Below are 19,947 nucleotides of genomic sequence, written 5' to 3' on the forward strand. Positions count from 1 at the left end.
GAAACGAACGGCAACAACAAAAAGGAAAAGAAGAAAAAACAACAAACGAGTAAGCGAATTTAATTACCGTGGCGGTCTTTTATTTTATTTCTTTTCGCTGTTACAAGGGAAGCAATGGTCGCATCGCTCGAGTTTTTGTTGTAGGCTCTACCTGTTTTTGTTGGTGTGCACACCACGACGCCTCTGCTTCTCCCGGACGAACATAGCGAGCGAGATAAAGAAGAAGAAGAAGAAGAAGAAGAGGTGAGGGGGCAAGAGGGAAAGCGATCGCCTCCGAGTGCTATCGGGGTTTCCTCCTTCCCCGTCCTCCATCGCCTCCGATCTCATCGGTCGTCTCTCGAGGAGGAGGAGATTCCGATCTGAATCGCTCGATCCCGCGCCGATGATCCATGGTACGGAGTCGCCGTCCACTCTTTATGTTTTCTCGAAGTCTAATTTCTTTTCTGATCTTCCATGTCTTTGTTTCCTTCTTCTGGATAAGTCAAATTTATTTAGGACCGAGGATACCTTCTCTCGGGTTCAGTTTCTTGTGTACTCCTCCCAGGAATAACGGGCCTCCGTGATTCTAGGGCTTATGCTTGCAGTGTAACGGCTCATCAGAGGATGATTTGGTCCACCTGTAGTCTTAGATGATATAAGCATATTAGATAACGTGTCTCCGTGTGGAATTCGCTGGTTATACCCGTCGAATGAATTGGTCTTAAGTTAGGAAAATATCGATCACGATACAATGATAATAACGCCTAAAACTGACGAAGCTAAGGATACAACTATTGCGGCAATCGGTAACCACTAAAGAAATGCATGGAGGAGGTTGGTTTGGAAATCGAGATTGTTGGGACAAATTGCTGCTGAATTGCTTATAAAGGGAAGAGTAATGTTCCTCGTCATTAGGTTCACCAGGTCTTTTTTACCAGCTTAGAGACTCAGATATGAGGTAGGTATGTTGGATCGTGTTGAAGTACGTTCATCAATTGCAACTTTTTATCAGATTCAATATGCCCTGACAAAAAGTTTAAGGGTTCGTGACAAATGAAGAGAGAGCGAGTTTGCTTATACTGGCATTTGATCCATTTTGCCACTAAATTATGGGCTTAACTGGTGCATTATGAAACATGCCATAGTGATATTGGCCTGTCTCTCTTTTAATTTCTCTCGCAAAAGGGAGATAGATTCAAGGATATCAGAATTCAAGGAGATAAATTCAAGGATTAACTGTATATATTTTTACCTCAAGATGTCAACAGGATAGGGATTAAAGTGATTTGATTTCTGTACTTGATGATAAAAAAAGATTTGTACAGTGGGCCTAGAAATACTCGAATGAACAAATGAATTCTAAAGCAAAAGACACTTCTTGAAAATTTTCAGCATATAAATTACATGGGAGCATGTTGTTATTTTAATAGATTGTATAAAATGCAAGAGAATGGTGAAGAACTTTTACGATATTTTATTCAGAATGATCCTAAGATTTGCAGTACGATTGAAATCAAGAGGTGGGTTAAGGAAGTAATAAGTTAAGATAACTGAAAATAAAAAATGGTTGAGTTGCTGCCTTCTGCTTCTTGATCTCCATGATTGCCCTTTCTGTTCATAGCATTCATCACGCACTAGCTGCAGATATTCTGTGCAGGTTTTGCCTTTGCTTTCTTTTCTTGCGAGCTATTCAGATAGATATGCAGTTAGTTGGTCTATTCTGCACAAGAGAAGAATAACTTAGTTGAGTTGCTGTCTTCTGCCTCTAGATTTCCACCACTGGCCTTTCTGCCCGCAGGAATTGTCATCTACTAGCTGCTGACATTCTCAACAGTCTTTTTCTGTCATTTTTCTCCCAAGATGCTCTAATTGATGTGTGGTTATGTGACCTAATCTCCCACCAACATGCCTAATTTTAGATGATTGTTTTTCCAACTTCTGCTACACTAACTCAATAGTTCTGCCTGACCACGGGGACCTGCCCATGTTGCCTCTAGCTAAGGTGGTGCATTCTAGTAGTCTTTAATAGGTTGTAAACTAATAATGGGTTAAGCTGCATCCACAGTCATCCACTTATTGGCTAAGTACCATTGGCTCTATATGTGGTTGCCTGGACCACCTTTTCAGTACAGTCAAAGGAAGCAAATATTTTATAAGATCTTTACTAACTTCTAGCATTTTTTCTATAAATTTCAGATGTAAATACTTAAGATTTTTAAGAATTAATGACCTCAGATTCTTTTGTTTGATATATAATTTACATATTTATTATTCAGAATTGGAAGAAATATGGTATCATGCAATATGATTAATTAGAAAAGATATATGTTCTCTGGTTACTGAATTTCATGTTTTCATGCCACATGATGCTGAATCTGTACATGCCTTTGACTTAGATGTCTGACCGATAATGCATATGCAGGCAAGTCTAGATAACATCATTGTGGGATCTCATGTCTGGGTTGAAGATCCGGTTCTGGCTTGGATTGATGGAGAGGTTTTTAAGATTAATGGTAATGAGGTTCATGTGCACACAACTAATGGGAAAACGGTATGTGTGCAAAGTATTTTTCGGTTCATTTTATTCTCATGAACATCCTTGTCATCAATATTGTCATTGTTTGTGTCAATGTAAACTTTGACTAGCCTTTGACACCTATGGAGTGCCTATCTAACTTGTGTCAGTTCTTTTCAAATTTCTTAATTTTTAATGAAGAATATGATATTAGCCCATCTATTCATTTTTATAACCTAAGTAATACATTCTAGTAATTTGTCCTGCTGCAAGACTTAAACATGTCTTCTATCACATTGTTACTTTGTAAATAACTATCCTTTTTTATAACATTTCTGGGTTATATTATTTATTAGATTATTTTCCTTTTTGTTGTGTTTACATGTGTGTGTGTGTGTGTGTGTGTTGGCCTAGGTGAATTAGTAATTGGTGTTATAGTTATTTGGTTTGCGTGGGTAACAAGGAAGGGGTTGGATGGACAACAACCTCTAGGGAAACTGGAGAGAATAAAGAAGATGGTAGTGATAACCTGTCTTGCATATGAGGAAGTAATTTCAGTTTAATAGAAAAGTGGGAGAATCGTAATCAACTTGAATCAAGGTTTGAGGAATTTAGTTGCAACAGTAGAATTTAGAGTTATAGTCATGTCAACTCTGTTTAGTCAACTAAATCAGATCAATCAATTGGATTTGCCAGGATGGGCCTAGATCGGTAGGTATGCACTGAAGCTAGTTTTGTCAGCTGGTGGCAGTTGAGAAGAGTGGAGACGAATTGGAAGGTGTGAAAATGGATTTGATGTTGGAACAACCACATCCTTATCTATTTTTAACCAACAGATGCAAATACCTCACAAAAATCTTTTAGTAACCATATAAATTTAGATTCATAAAGATATGTATTGGATATATATAATGGATGTGTTTGAATTGGGTTTTAGGTCGATATAGATGTGAAACTATATAAATCGAAGAAAACATGAAGATAAACAAAAAAGAAATCAATTCAAATCTATCAATCATGTTTATTTAATTAACAACTTTAAAGCAAATGCAAAAATGAAAATGAGAAATGAGAAAAAAATTACTACGTAGGAAATAGAAATCAGATAACAAATTTTCTTTAGTTAATAGAGGTAAAATTTTCGAGTCCAGGATCTTGCAATAATGTAAACATATCCAGCTCCACATGAAGATGGTAATGGATTTTACATACATTGGCCTATCTAGTATCTCCTCTTCATCATCCACATTCAGTTTTTGGTTGATTTTAACTGATTTGTGGCTGATTACCTAATTGTATTTTGTTGTTTAAGCTAAATCACGACCATAAAAATAAAATGGTCCGACTTTTATATAGTGCAGATAATGGTCAACTAGGAAAGATTTGTGGACTTATATTTTTTTTAAGAAGCTCCTATTAGTAGTGCTTCTTAGATAACACATTTCTACTTACTAAAACAATAACTTTTGTACCTTGATAAGAGTTTTTATATTGCCTTCTCATCAAATAACATAGTGCTGCTGTAATCATGAACTTGATTTTTCCATGGCTTCTGTGCGTTCTATACCACAGTACTAAAAATGAATTCTCATTGCCCATTGCCCATTGCTGCTCTATCTTTTTGCTTGCAGACAGTCTAATAAGCTCAAGAACCATCTCTAATTCTGTACTTGGACATATATATTTCCAGAAAATAATTATACTCGAATGCCAATATATTGAACCATCTGTAGTTCTCTACCTGGACAGAGTTCTCTACTTAGACATAAACTACTTCCACAAAATAATAACACTCCTTTGCATGCCATTAAAATTTATTTTACTCTTTTCTGATATCAACAAGCAGTATACTGTGACTCCCATGGTTTCTAGAAATTAGTCATCTGATTTAGGGTTTGTTTCTTGGACACTGTAAAGCCAGAGGAAGTAATGAGGTGATTAACATACTTTTGGCCTCATTGTCATTGTATTTTTTAAAGAATCAGAAGTAATGAGGTGATTTCCCTTCTACAAGAGCTTCCTTGTATTGGCATGCTGCTAAGTTACATGCCAACACGTGTGGTATATGCCTATGTGCACAATGAAAAAAGTAAGTGTCAGCACGATAAGAGGCTCCAGGTCAGTATCATGCCAGCATGGTATGACATTACTGGTATGATTAGAGATTTATAATTTTAGATGGTAAGATGAGCTCAATGCATGCTATCAAAGTTGGAAATAATATTTATGTGGGTCCAAACCTACACATCTTATTAGTTCCTTGATTTCAAACTTCTACTTTTGGTTGTTTTGGCAGTGTTACTAATCTAAGTAGTTCTTCAGTTAGTTGTTCTTTTACTATTGGCACTTAAATATTCACTGAATTGTGATTATCTTTCTTCACATGCAGGTTGTGGCAAACATATCTAAAGTGTTTCCCAAGGATACAGAAGCTCCACCTGCTGGAGTGGATGATATGACAAAATTATCATACTTGCATGAACCTGGAGTATTGCAGAATCTTGCGACACGTTATGAACTTAATGAAATATACGTGAGCTGCTCATAATATTCACTGTTTTTATGTTGAATGCTATTGACTAATAAAAGTTGTCTATACTCTCTAACTCCGTAATTCTTTGGCTTTGTCAGACATACACTGGAAATATCCTGATCGCCGTGAACCCATTTCAAAGATTACCTCATCTCTACGATACCCACATGATGGAGCAATATCAAGGGGCAGCTTTTGGGGAGCTAAGTCCTCATGTTTTTGCAGTTGCAGATGTTGCTTACAGGTGATATTAATTGTATTCACAACATAATAAAGAGAGTATCTTCTTTTACATGGGTTTATTTCTATATGGAAACAGGGCTATGATTAATGAAGGGAAAAGAAACTCCATCTTGGTTAGTGGAGAAAGTGGTGCTGGTAAGACTGAAACAACTAAGATGCTTATGCGATATCTGGCATACTTAGGTGGACGATCTGGAATAGAAGGAAGGACCGTCGAACAACAAGTTTTGGAAGTAAGATATGATAAACTTGTTTTTCAGTGTTTGATTATTAACATTTACTTCTTATTTTACTCATAGCAAACTACATAGATAGGTGTAGTTTGGACTGATATCTATCATCATTCTCTCAGTCCAATCCAGTTCTTGAAGCTTTTGGCAATGCCAAAACTGTTCGAAACAATAACTCAAGGTAACACTATTTTAGTATTCTTTCCTTTTTGGACAAGTATTTTCTTTTCATGTCAAGCATTAGTAATGTGGCGTTCGATCAACAGTCACTTTGATGCATCTGTTGAAAATTGAGACAAATGTTTAATCAGCTGTGAATAATATGTTTCACATTATTTTGGTACCATATTAACAGTAACTTTGGTGCATCTGTCGAAAATTGAGACATATGCTTGATCAGCTGTGAATAATATGTTTCACATCATTTTGGTACCATATTTGCTATGTTCAAATATCTAATTTGTCTTTCTTGTTTTTGTTCATCCAATATCGATTTAGTCGGTTTGGTAAATTTGTTGAGATCCAATTTGACAATAACGGAAGGATATCAGGTGCTGCTATTAGAACATACTTACTTGAAAGATCTCGTGTCTGCCAAATTAATGATCCTGAGAGAAACTATCATTGTTTTTACCTTCTCTGTGCTGCACCTCATGTGGTATGTATGCCCTGCCATTGTTTTTAAATGGGTTATGTTAAATATTGGAATGGACATTATAAAATGTTTACCTATGTGGCAGGAGATCGAGAAGTATAAGTTGGGGAGTCCGCAATCATTTCATTATCTTAACCAATCCAAATGCTTCAAATTAGATGGGGTTGATGAAGCTCAAGAATATCTATCTACCAGAAGGGCCATGGATATAGTTGGGATCAGTGAGCAAGAACAGGTATGCTTCTTTAGTTTATTCTAAAGTAAGTTGGTTCTTTAATTCTTAACATTGTTATTCGATTGTATTGTTTATATTCAGGAGGCAATATTCAGGGTTGTAGCTGCCATACTTCATATTGGAAATATTGATTTTGCTAAAGGGCCAGAAATAGATTCATCTGTTATCAAAGACGAGAAGTCAAGATTTCATCTTAACATGGCAGCCGAACTTCTGATGTATGCCCAAGTTATCTGTTTCTGTTCTGTGAAAAATTATTCTTTTACCAACATGGCATGAAATAATGTTTATGTCAGGTGTGATGTCAAGGGTTTAGAGAATGCATTGATAAAACGTGTCATGGTGACCCCTGAAGAAGTTATTACAAGAACTCTTGATCCTGCTTCCGCAATTGTCAGCAGGGATGGTTTAGCAAAAACCGTCTATTCCCGACTATTTGATTGGTAGGAGCTGTGTCTTGTTGTGAAAATCCTGGCACTGATCCTTTATGATAGTGCAATTAATCATTTGATTGGTCACACTCTATACAGGCTTGTAGACAAAATAAATGTATCAATTGGGCAGGATCCAAATTCAAAGTCACTGATTGGAGTTCTTGATATATATGGTTTTGAAAGTTTCAAATGTAACAGGTAATCCATCAATAGGAAAATGCAATCACAGTTTTGCTTTCAGGGATTACGGATGGTTGAACATGATAATTGGTGATTCTTATCTTTTGTCTTGTGCTCAAAACAGTTTTGAACAGCTCTGTATCAATTATACAAATGAAAAGCTGCAGCAACATTTCAATCAGGTTTTCCTAAAGCTTTTTACATAAATTTGTAGATTGAATTAATTATAGGTTCAATTTTAACACATGATGCCATGTCCAGCATGTCTTCAAGATGGAGCAAGAGGAGTATACCAAAGAGGAGATTAACTGGAGCTACATAGAATTTGTTGATAACCAAGATGTTCTGGATTTAATTGAGAAGGTTTATCATTTTTTGTCATAATTTTCTTTTGATTTGTGATTTTTTGCAGAAATTGGTGATTTTGTTTGGTAGCATTTTGATCAGATTCATTATTTATGCATTTACAACAACTATACTTTTTTTAATGGGTAAATTTGATAGGACAATGTCCAGAGAACATATGGGTCAAGAATGAGTTTGGTAACCTCGAAGAACATATCTGTATTAGAAAATCAATTTAGTTTTTAAGCCCAAGCGTTTCATCTTTGTTAACCATGAAACTGTATAAGATTGTTAATATCATAATAGTGTTTGGTGGGGAACAGTAGGATACACATAAATTTCATGGATGGATGAAAACATCCTTTCAGCTGTGAATCCTTTTTGTGGTGGTATAATTTGCTCAAGAAAGCATAGAAAAGATAAATGTTCTTTTAACTGCTCATGTACTGGTTTATTCCATTGAGGAGTAGGAGGTTGATCCAACACTATTTGATTTCAGCTCTATTGGATATTTTTCCCTGCCACTGAGCTCTTTTGATGACAGTCAATCCGAGAGTCTTAATGTACTTTCAACAATATGCCATTCGATATAATGCCAATGTGAATGTGTGGCATTCTTTTGATCATATAGAAGTGATTGGATGTTAACATTACCAGATCTCTTTCTATACTATAGCTACTAATTATCCACTTTATCAACCCAGTGCAGTTCTGGTATAAAAAATCTCAATTTCTATACCAGTATGATCATGCTGCTCTTTAGTCAAATGACAGTGCTAGCCCTAACATATTGGTGCACTATGTCCAATGACAGAGCATTAGCCTTACTTTATCGTGTTCTGTCTCTGTTCTACAATAACTATTGGTGCACCCATTTTGTTGAACACAAAACTTGTACTATCTGGTATAACCATATGGATAATCCTCCAACTTTCCTGCAATATTTGTCTTTAGCTTCAACAAAACTGTTGTTGGTGGATGATACAAGTCTGCAAGTGCAATCTGCCAATTCTATTACTTGACAACTGTGGTACTACTGATTTTTGTACATCAATTTGAATGCCTATCAAACTCAACTAATTGACAATCTATACCAAATATCTTTTAACGAATGTGGATATGTTGTTTCTGTGCAGTACAGTTTAATGTGAATGAAGTAATAAGGTAGTAACACAAGGCCCTGAGTGCATTTGCAACATTTAATGCCCAGACTTTAGCATGTCAGTTCAGATGCATATTGAACTCAACTACTTGATGTTATTTGTCATAAGTCTTTTCTTATATGTGGAATTGTAGAATTAGCTGTATGTAAAGCTGGAAGGCACAATATATATGACCCTGAGTTTGCTTTCAATTTTTTAAAACAAATTTGCTTTTGGCTACCAACTTATTTGCCATTATGACGACAAATATTTTATTTCAGAAACCTGGAGGAATAATTGCGCTTCTTGATGAAGCCTGGTATGTGTTGATTTCTTCCCTTGTTTTGGTACAAAACCATTTTTCTACTTGGAAGGAAATTCTATCAAGTAACATTAGGATTCTTATATGTCCATATGCTGATATGCATATATTCTAAAGTAACTTTTGATTTATCCTACATTTCTTGCTTGATTCAGCATGTTTCCCAAGTCAACACATGAGACATTTGCTCAAAAATTGTATCAGACATTCAAAAACAACAAGAGGTTTATAAAACCAAAACTTTCTCGCACAAACTTTACAATTGGCCATTATGCTGGAGAGGTAAGTATTCATTTTTTGAATATGCTGAAGTACTTTTATTGAAACTTCCTTTGATTGGATTAATATATCTATTATCTATACTATCCACTTAGGTAACATATCAAGCTGACTACTTCTTGGACAAAAACAAGGATTATGTTGTGGCAGAACATCAGGAATTATTGAATGCTTCCAAGTGCCCATTTGTTTCGGGTTTATTTCCACCACTTCCTGAAGAGACATCAAAATCTTCCAAATTCTCTTCCATCGGAGCCCGTTTTAAAGTAATATTTTTTTCTGTTCGTATATTATTTTCTGTAAGTTACAAATAATATTATTTTTCTAGTAATTGTTTTCTTAAACTCATGTGTGAAATGACCTGCTTACTCTTCTTTAGTAGTGAATCCTTGTGCAGAGGTAATATTTACGAGTGAATGTCACCCTGTGATTCCATGATTTGCACAACTGTCATCAAGTAGAAACTGCATGGCACATAACTACACATGGGTTAACTTAATATTTCTGGTGTCCATTGAATTTTTTTTTTGCATTTATAGGTGGAAATTTTTTATACTGATTGAGTAATAGGTGAGACTTTCTAATAGGATCATCAACCTTGTGCTTTTATCCATGGGAGGGCATCTATGAAGTGTAGACATACATAAACTTGCAATTTTTTTAAAATTTTGTGCTTCAGTGTCTACAAGAAAGATGTGTACAATGACTTTTAAGTTGATTTGCTTAGTTAATTAGTTACAAATACACTTCTCTTTTTGACTTGTGATCTTACAAAATCTCAGCTACAACTTCAATCGCTGATGGAAACCTTGAACTCAACTCAACCTCATTACATCAGATGTGTGAAGCCAAATAATGTCCTCAAACCTGCTATTTTTGAGAACTTCAATGTTATCCAACAGTTGCGATGTGGAGTAAGTCCCATCTTACTACAATTGACTTGTAATTCTTTTTGATATTATTTTCAATCATCACATAATCTTTTACCATTTTGCTTTGGCTTCTTCACACATCTAGGGTGTTCTTGAAGCAATCCGGATCAGCTGTGCTGGATATCCGACTCGAAGAACATTTTATGAATTTCTCCTTCGATTTGGTCTTCTTGCCCCAGATGTTTTGGAAGGAAAGTAAGCCTCTGTAAATCTGTAAAATGAATTTTGAATTATCTCTAAATTACGTGGTGTTGTATGTATATGAGCTTAATATTTTAACGCACCTGCTTTTGATCTTTGTAAATCTGGATAGCTCTGATGACAAGATTGCTTGCCAAAAGATTCTGGACAAAATCGGATTGAAAGGTTACCAGGTAAGACCATTGTTACCAGATTTTTTTGTTTTCTTTTTTATGATGTTCAATTACTACTCTACTGGGACAGCTTTTGGATTAACTTAGTAAGCTGAGTATGTCAAAGAATGTAACATAGAAAATTCTCTTTAGACATTTATAAGAATGGGCAGAATCTATGAGGAAAAAGAACTGCATTACATCTTCTCTTAGTTATACACTAAAGGCTACTGATGTTTTGGGTCCCTTTCTCCTTAAAAATATAGAGAATAACAAATTTTCTCCATTGAAAATGCTTTTTCTTATCAACCTACATCTTTTAATTTGTTCTACCCAAATTCATTGAGAATTTTTATTTGAGCATGTCTTTTCTCACATTGTGTAACACCGTCATGGGCAGCTAGGCAAGAGCAAAGTGTTTCTGAGAGCTGGCCAGATGGCTGAACTGGATGCTAGAAGAGCAGAGGTACTTGGAAGAGCAGCTAGAACAATTCAGAGGCAAATCCGTACATATATTGCTCGTAAAGATTTCCTTAAACTACGGAAAGCAGCTATTCATCTGCAGTCTTTATGGAGAGGTATGGTTGAGATATTATAAGATTGGTACATCTTTTCCTTATCATCAGAAAGGTTACCCTAAGACTAAGTTGTGCTTGTTCTTTCTTTCAATTGGATGTGCTATCATTCATTTGGAAGTCCTGTGATCTAATTATTAAGTCTGAATCGTTTGGATTTTGATTTTTTTCTTGTGCATCAGTGGAAAAAGTCTTCATTTGTGTTCTCAATTTGGTTAAATTCAGGGAGATTGGCCTGTAAGCTTTATGAGTATATGAGACGTGAAGCAGCAGCAGTCAAAATTCAGAAGAATCTGCGTCAATATTTTGCAAGGAAATTGTATACAACACTTCGATCATCAGCAATTATTTTGCAAACAGGCTTAAGGGCAATGACTGCACGCGATGACTTTAGATTTAAAAGGCAAACTAAAGCTTCAATTTGTATTCAGGTGTCTTATTCTCTCTTTGCTGGAAACAGCTTCTAAAACATTAGCTACATGGTTTTATGTTGTTCTGAAAGAGAATCTATAATACATCACTTCATAAATGAGCTGGCATGTATGTTTTTTAATTTCTTAATCTAACAATTGTTCATTTGGACTATGATTTAAACATATTTTGTCCTTTGCTTCAGGCTCGGTGGCATTGTCACCGAGATTATTCTTACTACAAGAGATTGCAGAAGGCAACACTTACTTATCAGTGTGCTTGGAGACAAAGGCTTGCAAGAAAAGAGCTTAGAAAGCTAAGAATGGTCTCTTCTTAACTCTGGATTTCTGAATTTCTCCAAATAAAATGAAGCTTATACATAACCTAGTTGTTAACTCAAATTTCTGCAGGCTGCTAGGGAAACAGGAGCCCTAAAAGAAGCGAAAGACAAGCTTGAAAAGCGTGTGGAGGACTTGACATGGCGTTTGCAGCTTGAGAAACGACTAAGAGTAATAATCCTTTCTAAATAATTCTCCATGTGATACGTTGGCACTTTATCTATTCTTCTGTTTAGTATTCTGTGCTTGTTGATGAGTTGCGAGATAACCTGCTTGACTCCAATATGCAGACTGATCTGGAGGAGACAAAGGCACAAGAAATTGCTAAACTACAAGAAATGTTGCATGAGACGCAACTGCAGGTAGAAGAATCAAAGTCCATGGTTATTAAGGAACGTGAGGCTGCACGCAAGGCTATCGAGGAAGCACCTCCTGTCATAAAGGAAACCCCTGTTTTGGTTCAAGATACAGAAAAGATCAATGCATTAACTGCTGAAATTGAAAACCTGAAGGTAGGACCAACAAACTCATACAGACCTTAGATCTCTCTCTATATATGGTGTCCTGGGTTCTGAGTCAGGACCATGTGCATTAGGAGTGAGAAAAGACAGGAAAACCAGGAATTGTAGACATTGTATGCTGATTAATGAGAACCTCTATTGTATTTACCGTTATAGTACGTTATGTTCTACAAATTACCTGTGTTTAAATTAGATGCCTGTTAAATGAATTACTTTGTTGTTCACTCTGAATTATGTAGTAATTTTGTTTTTATTCTCTTATTATCGTGGCAGGCTTTAATGCAAACAGAAAAGCAGGCAACTGATGCAGCCAATAAATCATTAGCTGAAGCTCAGGAAAGAAATAATGAACTACTCAAGAAAGTTGAAGATTCTGAGGCAAGAGCTGAGCAACTTCAAGACACTGTTCAAAGGTTTCTGATTTAGTGATCTTTTTTTTTGGGGGGGTTTATCTCCAGTTTAGGTATCATTTTGGATAAATGTAGATGGAATGCATGAGAATTTTAAAATTTTTATGTTATAAATACTATAAGAAGCTAAAACCAGTTATCAGTCATATGTCCTGAAGTTTTGCTTCAATAACATGAGGTAATAGTTGTATCTTCTTTCCGAGCACAGGCTTGAAGAGAAAGTATCAAACTTGGAGTCAGAAAATCAAGTACTACGTCAACAGGCAGTTGCCATTTCACCAACCACCAGAGCATTAACTGCACGCCCAAAAACAACTATCATCCAGGTGCCTTTCATCCTTAATGCTTATACTGTTGTTTTGTTTAGTGTATATGGATATCTTGCTTATGCTATCATATTATTGTGCCTTTGTTACAGAGAAGCACAGAAAATGGGAATATTCTGAATGGTGAATCAAAACTTGCTTTGGTAAGCATAATAATTGAATTCTAATGAGCATCCAGTTTCTGTGATATCGAATGTCATTCCCGAAAAAGATAGGTAAATTAACCTGGATGATTCTCCTTACATGAAAACTGTAGGATCTTAGTCCTGGTATACCTAGTTCCAAGGAGCTCCAAAATGATGATAAACCACAGAAGTCACTCAATGAAAAGCAGCAGGTATAATTTTATTTAATTTTTAAATAGAAGCCATTCAGTAAAGATGCTTTAATATTTGTGCATCTTGTTGATATTGAATTTTGTCACAACTTCTTGTTCGATCATGCTGATTACATCCATCTGTTTTTTCACAATGTTGTTTTCCAGGAGAACCAGGACTTGCTTATTGAATGCATCTCTAAGGACCTAGGATTCTCTCAGGGTAGGCCTATTGCTGCTTGTCTCATCTACAGATGCCTTCTTCACTGGAGATCCTTCGAAGTTGAAAGAACTAGTATTTTTGACCGTATAATCCAAGCAATAGGCTCAGCTATTGAGGTATGAAAAACCTTTTTAATTGATGCTGAGACTTTATTGTGTTTCGTCGTATGTGAATAAGGAATTTAATGCATTTACAATTTTGTGTTAGATTTGTGACCACTCTATGCAACCTCAACAATCTTTCATGTTTACCTAACCCATATTAGTGAAACTGCTACATGATCTTATTCATAGTTCCGTGCCAGTTTTTTATTTAACTAAATTTTCAACTTGCATATCTGAAAGGCCCAGGATAACACTGATGTCTTATCCTACTGGTTGTCCAATTCATCTACTTTATTGTTGCTTCTCCAACGGACACTAAAAGCAAGTGGAACTGCAAGTTTGACTTCACAGAGGCGCCGAGCATCAGCTTTGTTTGGGAGGATGTCTCAAGTAAGGCAGCAGAACCTTTTTCCCAGAAGAAGATGATGAGTGTTTTCACTATGGTTTCCTTCTAGTTTTTCGTTGTTTAATGTGTTTTTATTAATTTCCCTGCATTTTAAGGGGATTCGATCTTCTCCTCAAAGTGCTGGGCTCTTTTCTTTTAATGGCCGCATGATGGGTGGATTGAGCGATTTGCGTCAAGTTGAAGCAAAATATCCTGCTCTGCTTTTCAAGCAGCAGCTTACTGCTTTTCTCGAGAAAATTTATGGAATGATCAGAGACAATCTAAAAAAAGAAATATCTTCACTGCTTGCCTTGTGTATCCAGGTATGAAGAAACTTTTCAAATAGTTGTGCTTGAAATTTTGTTAATATTGCTAACCATGCAGGCACCAAGAACATCTCGTGCAAGCTTATTGAAAGGGTCGCGATCTCAAGCAAATGCTATGGCCCAGCAGGCACGAATCGCGCATTGGCAGTGTATTGTGAAAAGCTTAACCAACTACTTGAAAATACTGAAAGCCAATTATGTAAGTTTTGTAGTGGCAGTCTCTTTAATTTCATACATGTTTGGCAAAACTTATGGTCCTTACCCTTTTTTCACCACTCAGGTCCCTCCATTTTTAGTCCGCAAGGTGTTCACCCAAATCTTTTCGTTTATAAATGTTCAACTGTTTAACAGGTACGTAAAGTTTAAATGTGAATTCCATGCCACTATTTTTGTAGTCATGTGAACTTTCTTATTGAAAAGAATAATTTCCTTTTTGTGCTCTTTATATAGCCTTCTGTTGAGGCGCGAGTGCTGTTCATTTAGCAATGGGGAATATCTCAAAGCAGGATTGACCGAGTTAGAACACTGGTGCTATGATGCAACCGAAGAGGTGGAATCCTTTGATCTCAGTCAACTTTTATCAAGGCATTGAACTAAAATATCATTTGCACACAGTATGCAGGTTCTGCCTGGGATGAGTTGAAGCATATTAGGCAGGCTGTTGGTTTCTTGGTATGTTGTCTTTTATGAAGAACACAGCTGTTGACAGCTATTGAAGAAGGTTCAATATTTTTAATTTTTAATTTTTGAGAAACATCACACAATATATTCATTGATCCAGGTTATACATCAGAAGCCGAAGAAGACCTTGAAGGAGATAACCAATGATTTATGTCCAGTTTGGGCCACTACTTTGACCTGTTATTATGTTAAAAACATGGAGTCATTTAGTTATCATACCCATTTTGAACTGTTATCTGATTCTGTTTTCAGGTGCTTAGCATACAACAGTTATACAGAATCAGTACGATGTACTGGGATGACAAATATGGAACACACAGTGTATCGTCGGAGGTAAGTTTTGAATTCAGTTTATTGATGTGGTCAGACTATCATCTAAACATTTATATCCTACTTTTTAGGTCATTTCAAGTATGAGAGTTATGATGACAGAGGATTCAAATAGTGCAGTTGGCAGTTCGTTCTTGTTGGATGATGATTCCAGGTCATTTTTTAATAAACATGTTTAAGTTCTTTGTGTTTTTTTTTTTATATTTTGGGGGCGCGAGTGGGTGACGGTGGTTCAGGAATAGGAAAATCTAAGCTGGATTTATTCTTCATCAATTTGTCGATGCAGCATACCTTTCTCTGTGGATGATATTTCCAAGTCAATGACCGAGATAGAGATAGCAGATGTTGATCCGCCACCTCTGATTCGTCAGAATTCAGGCTTTGCTTTTTTGCTACAGAGAAAGGAATAGTAATTCTCATCGCCAAGTGTTCCAGTTCTCAACCATTCAGCAAGATGTGCATACTCATCTCGTAAATATGATGTTATTCTACTCGTGCCAAATTGGCTGGTGAACCAAGGGTAGATGATAGATTATCATTTTAGTATTTGTGTTTGATTTGTTGATTTGTTTTTGTGAATTTATTTTTTCCAGTTGTATTTATTGGTGAATAGCTCTGGGCTGCTATTGGGAATGCTCAGTGTCTATTATTAGGTAGTACGAGGGTGCTGCATCAACAAACATTTAGAAGTTGCATTCGTCTATGCTCTGTTGGTAATGTAGTTGGCAATTGAAGCAACAATAGAAACATTCAAAAGGTTAATCTTTTGTTGTATGTTGAAGGTCTTGTAGATGCAATTATGTCTAGTCTTTACAACACTAGCAATTTCTTAACTGTGGTATATACTCAATTGTGACTAAAGGGAGGAGGTGGAGGAAGAAGTTGAGAGGAGAGGAAGGGAAGGGAGGAGAGAAGAAGAGCTGGTGGAGGGGCGACGCACTGAACCGGTTCAGAATATATATATATATATAAATATATATATATATATATATATATATATATATATATATATATATATATATATATATATATATATATATATATATATATATATATATATATATATAAGATTTGAATAGGGGGATGAAACTGAATTTTTTTTATTAAAAAAGTATCATGGATAAGTTTTCAATGTGGATGCCAAGTCAATTAGTAGGATTTTTTTAAAAATATATATATAAATTGCTCTTACGTGGTAAACAAAAGCTTTCAATACATAATTCGTTTCAGTGAACAGCCGCATATGGTTAATGTCCCTTCAACGAAGGAGGAGTAATTGCTGGCCCATTCGAAAATATACTGACAAATTGAAAAGAAAATATAATTTGTATTCTCTATCCGGATATCCTTATAGCCTGTAGTCGAATAAAAAAAAGGTGAGTAAATGTATTATTATGAGACGATTTAGAACCTATTGTATTTAAAATTATATTTTAAATACACATTGGCAAAATTGTAGGTCAAAAAGTCCATTGAATATTTTGTGATAAATTTATCCTTCTAATTTTTAAATATTTATTTTGAAATAAATATATTTTTGTTTAAATAAATAAAATTTATAAAAAAAATTGTATGGCCCGAATATATAATAAATAAAAATAAAATCATGTAAATAAATATACAATAATATTTTAAAATAAATAATTAAAATATAATCTTATAGAAAATATAAGTCAGGTTGATTTTTCACTAAATCATCATGGCAATCTTGTAATTTTACTCAAAGTCATAGGTACTTATGAAATTTAAAAATTATATTAGCATCTCGTAAATGTTGAAGTGCTAATATTACTATGAGATATCATTTGAGCATTTTAAATGTAACATGAGATTTGAAAAAAAATTATTAGGTTTTAAACACAAATTTCAAATGTGTTATGCAACCATAATGTATATGATGTCTCAACAACTTTGTATTAAAAAAAAACATGAGGAAGAAGGTTATCGATATGAATGTAATAGATATCCGTCGTTAACAAATATATCTGACTATTGTGATGATATCTCTAACAACTCTGTATGCAATAGATATATGGAAAACAAGACGATAGTAATAATGAAAAAATTAGAAGAGGCTACTAGAATGAACCAATGAATATGCCTATAGAATATGATAATGTTTCAACAACTCTGTACTTAAATGATATGTTCAACAATCAACACTAACAAAAAAAAAAAGCCACTTGAAAGACATGAAAAACACTATTGTTAGGGGTTTTTATTTTTTTCCAAGGAAAACAAAAAAAACCGTGTGGATATGAATGTAATCAATATCTGTCATCAACAAGATATACCTACCTATTGTGATGATGTCTCAATAACTCTGTATGCAAAAGATACGAGGAAAAGAAGTAGATAAGAATAGTGAAACATATAGAAAGTGATGATGTTTCAACAACTCTGTACTTTAAAGATGTGTTCAACAAATCAACGCTAATAAAGGAAGCTATGTGAAAGATGTGGAAAACACTTTTGTTAGGGGGATCTTTTTTAGGAAAAAAAAAATATTTGGATATGAATGTAATTGGTATCTATTGTCAACCTACCTATTGTGATGATGTCTTAACAACTATGCACGCAAAAAACATGAGGAAAACAAGTTGGCAGTAATATTGGAAAAAATAGAAGAGGAACTCATAATGATTGTAATTGATATCTATCATCCGATAGATATGTATATATAATATAATATCTTTCTAATAATTCTATACTTAAAAGATATGTTCAACGAATCAATACTTCCAAAAGAAGCTATGTGAAAGACGTAAAAAACACAATTATTAGGGGGGTGTTTTTTTCTTAAGGAAACAAACAAATTTGTGAATATGAATGTAATCGGTATCCATTGTCAATAGATATACCTACCTCTTATGATAATGTCTCAAATAGCTCTGGACGCAAAAGGCATGAGGAGTACAAGTCAACAATAATAGTGGAAAAATTAGAAGAGAACACTAGAATAGATGTAATGATGTCTCGACAACTTTGTACTTCAAAGGCGGCATGTGGAACAAATCAACATTGACAAGAGAAGCTACGTGAAAGACGTGGAAAACACTATTGTTAGGGGATGTGTTTTTTTTTCCCTAGGCAAAAGAGAAAAAAAAAAGATGAGAATATGAATGTAATCAGTATCAATTATGATATATACCTATTGAATATGATGGTATATCAATAACTCTGTGCTTAATAGACATGTTGAACAAATCAACACTAACAAAATAAGCTATGTGAACGATGTGGAAAACACTATTGTTAGGGTAGTTTTTTTTTTTTGTAGGAAAAAAAAGTGTGGGTATGAATTTAATCGTATCCATCGTCAACAGATATACCTACATATTGTGATAATATCTTAATAATTATGTACGCAAAAGATATGAGAAATATAAGTTGATAGTAAGAGTGAAAAATTTAGAAGAGGACACCCGAATGAATGTAATCGATATTCGTCATCCAAAAGATATGCCTATAGAATGTGATGATATCTCAACAACTCTGTACTTAGAAAGCATATGGAACAAATCAATACTAACAAAAAAGGGCTACATAAAAGACTTGAAAAACAATATTGTTAGGGGAGTGTTTTTCTTTTTTCTCAAGGAAAAAGAAAAAAAAAGTATGGATATAAATGTAATCGGTATCCGTTGTTAATAAATATACCAACCTATTGTGATGATGTCTCAATAACTCCATACGCAAAAGACATGAGAAAAACAAGTCTATTAATAGTGGAAAAATTAGAAGAGGATACTAGAATGAACGCAATTGTAGAATAGATTTCATTCATTATGAAAGGTATTGATTTCATTCATCGAGATAATATATATTTATATAAGTTTTGAGGAATAGATTTCTCTCGATCATTTACTTAAATTACCTAATCAAATCAATTACTTAAATTTGATCCTCATGTCATTGAGGATGTAAGGAATGCAACATGTCATTCCATGTTTGTGTTCATCATGATCTTCTATCAATGTTATCTCAAACAACTTTGTACTTAAACAAATCAATATTAACAAAAGAAGTTACGTGAAAAACGTGAAAAATACTCTTGTTAGAGAAGTGTACTTAAAAGACACATTTAACAAATTAACACTTCCAAAAGAAATTATATGAAATATGTAGAAAACATTGTTAGGGGGTGTTTTTCTTTCGCAAGATAAATAAAAAGGGTATGGATATGAATATAATCAGTATCCATCGTTGATAGATATATCTATCTATTGTGATAATATTTCAACAACTCTATATGCAAAAAATATGAAATAAATAAGTCAACATTAATAGTGAAAAAATTAAAAAAAGGACATCAGCATAAATGTAATCGATATCCATTGTCCAATATATATGCTTACAAAATGTGATGATGTGTCAACAACTATGTACTTAAAAGAAGTGTTCAACAAATCAATTCTAACAAAAACGCCACATGAATGATGTAGAAATCACTAGTGCTAGGGTTTTTTTTCTAAAAAAAAAAATGGATATGAATGTAATGTCTTAATAATCCGTTCCCAATAGATGTACTTATGATAATGTCTTAATAATCCTTAATGCAAAAGATATGAGAAAAATATATCAATGATAATAATAATAATTAAAAATTATTTAAAAGAGTGTA

At 34.4% G+C, this 19,947-nt stretch overlaps 1 protein-coding gene across 2 annotated transcripts; it reads left to right on the forward strand.

The window, feature by feature from the left end:
• Window positions 1–114: 114 nt before the first annotated feature.
• On the forward strand, window positions 115–16,097 carry LOC135619920 (myosin-17-like). Of its 2 annotated transcripts, XM_065122418.1 has the most exons (39): window positions 115–392; window positions 2,402–2,530; window positions 4,884–5,027; window positions 5,126–5,271; window positions 5,347–5,503; window positions 5,623–5,681; window positions 5,999–6,158; window positions 6,241–6,390; window positions 6,472–6,608; window positions 6,687–6,833; window positions 6,921–7,022; window positions 7,129–7,186; window positions 7,266–7,367; window positions 8,773–8,810; window positions 8,969–9,095; window positions 9,188–9,358; window positions 9,875–10,006; window positions 10,110–10,219; window positions 10,338–10,398; window positions 10,778–10,955; window positions 11,178–11,383; window positions 11,569–11,688; window positions 11,774–11,872; window positions 11,992–12,213; window positions 12,496–12,635; window positions 12,841–12,958; window positions 13,051–13,101; window positions 13,215–13,295; window positions 13,443–13,613; window positions 13,842–13,991; window positions 14,103–14,309; window positions 14,371–14,511; window positions 14,593–14,663; window positions 14,763–14,862; window positions 14,928–14,984; window positions 15,094–15,150; window positions 15,246–15,326; window positions 15,395–15,477; window positions 15,610–16,097. In XM_065122418.1, exons 1-39 carry the CDS (start codon window positions 390–392, stop codon window positions 15,731–15,733), a joined length of 4,590 nt encoding a protein of 1,529 aa, XP_064978490.1. In that variant the 5' UTR covers window positions 115–389; the 3' UTR covers window positions 15,734–16,097. The 2 variants fall into 2 exon arrangements, with proteins under 2 accessions (XP_064978490.1, XP_064978489.1); XM_065122417.1 differs by lacking the exon at window positions 115–392 and having other exon boundaries at window positions 2,396–2,530.
• Window positions 16,098–19,947: the final 3,850 nt, after the last annotated feature.

This window comes from Musa acuminata, chromosome BXJ2-8 (genome assembly GCF_036884655.1).
Source record: "Musa acuminata AAA Group cultivar baxijiao chromosome BXJ2-8, Cavendish_Baxijiao_AAA, whole genome shotgun sequence".
In the NCBI taxonomy this organism is placed as follows: domain Eukaryota; kingdom Viridiplantae; phylum Streptophyta; class Magnoliopsida; order Zingiberales; family Musaceae; genus Musa; species Musa acuminata.

Excerpts from the sequence above, each read along its gene's own strand:
- LOC135619920 (XM_065122417.1), top strand. The coding sequence starts at position 2,396 with ATGCAGGCAAGTCTAGATAACATCATTGTGGGATCTCATGTCTGGGTT. Across the intron at positions 10,399-10,777 it reads TCGGATTGAAAGGTTACCAG|CTAGGCAAGAGCAAAGTGTT; the intron begins GTAAGACCATTG and ends CGTCATGGGCAG. Across the intron at positions 14,512-14,592 it reads AAATACTGAAAGCCAATTAT|GTCCCTCCATTTTTAGTCCG; the intron begins GTAAGTTTTGTA and ends TTCACCACTCAG.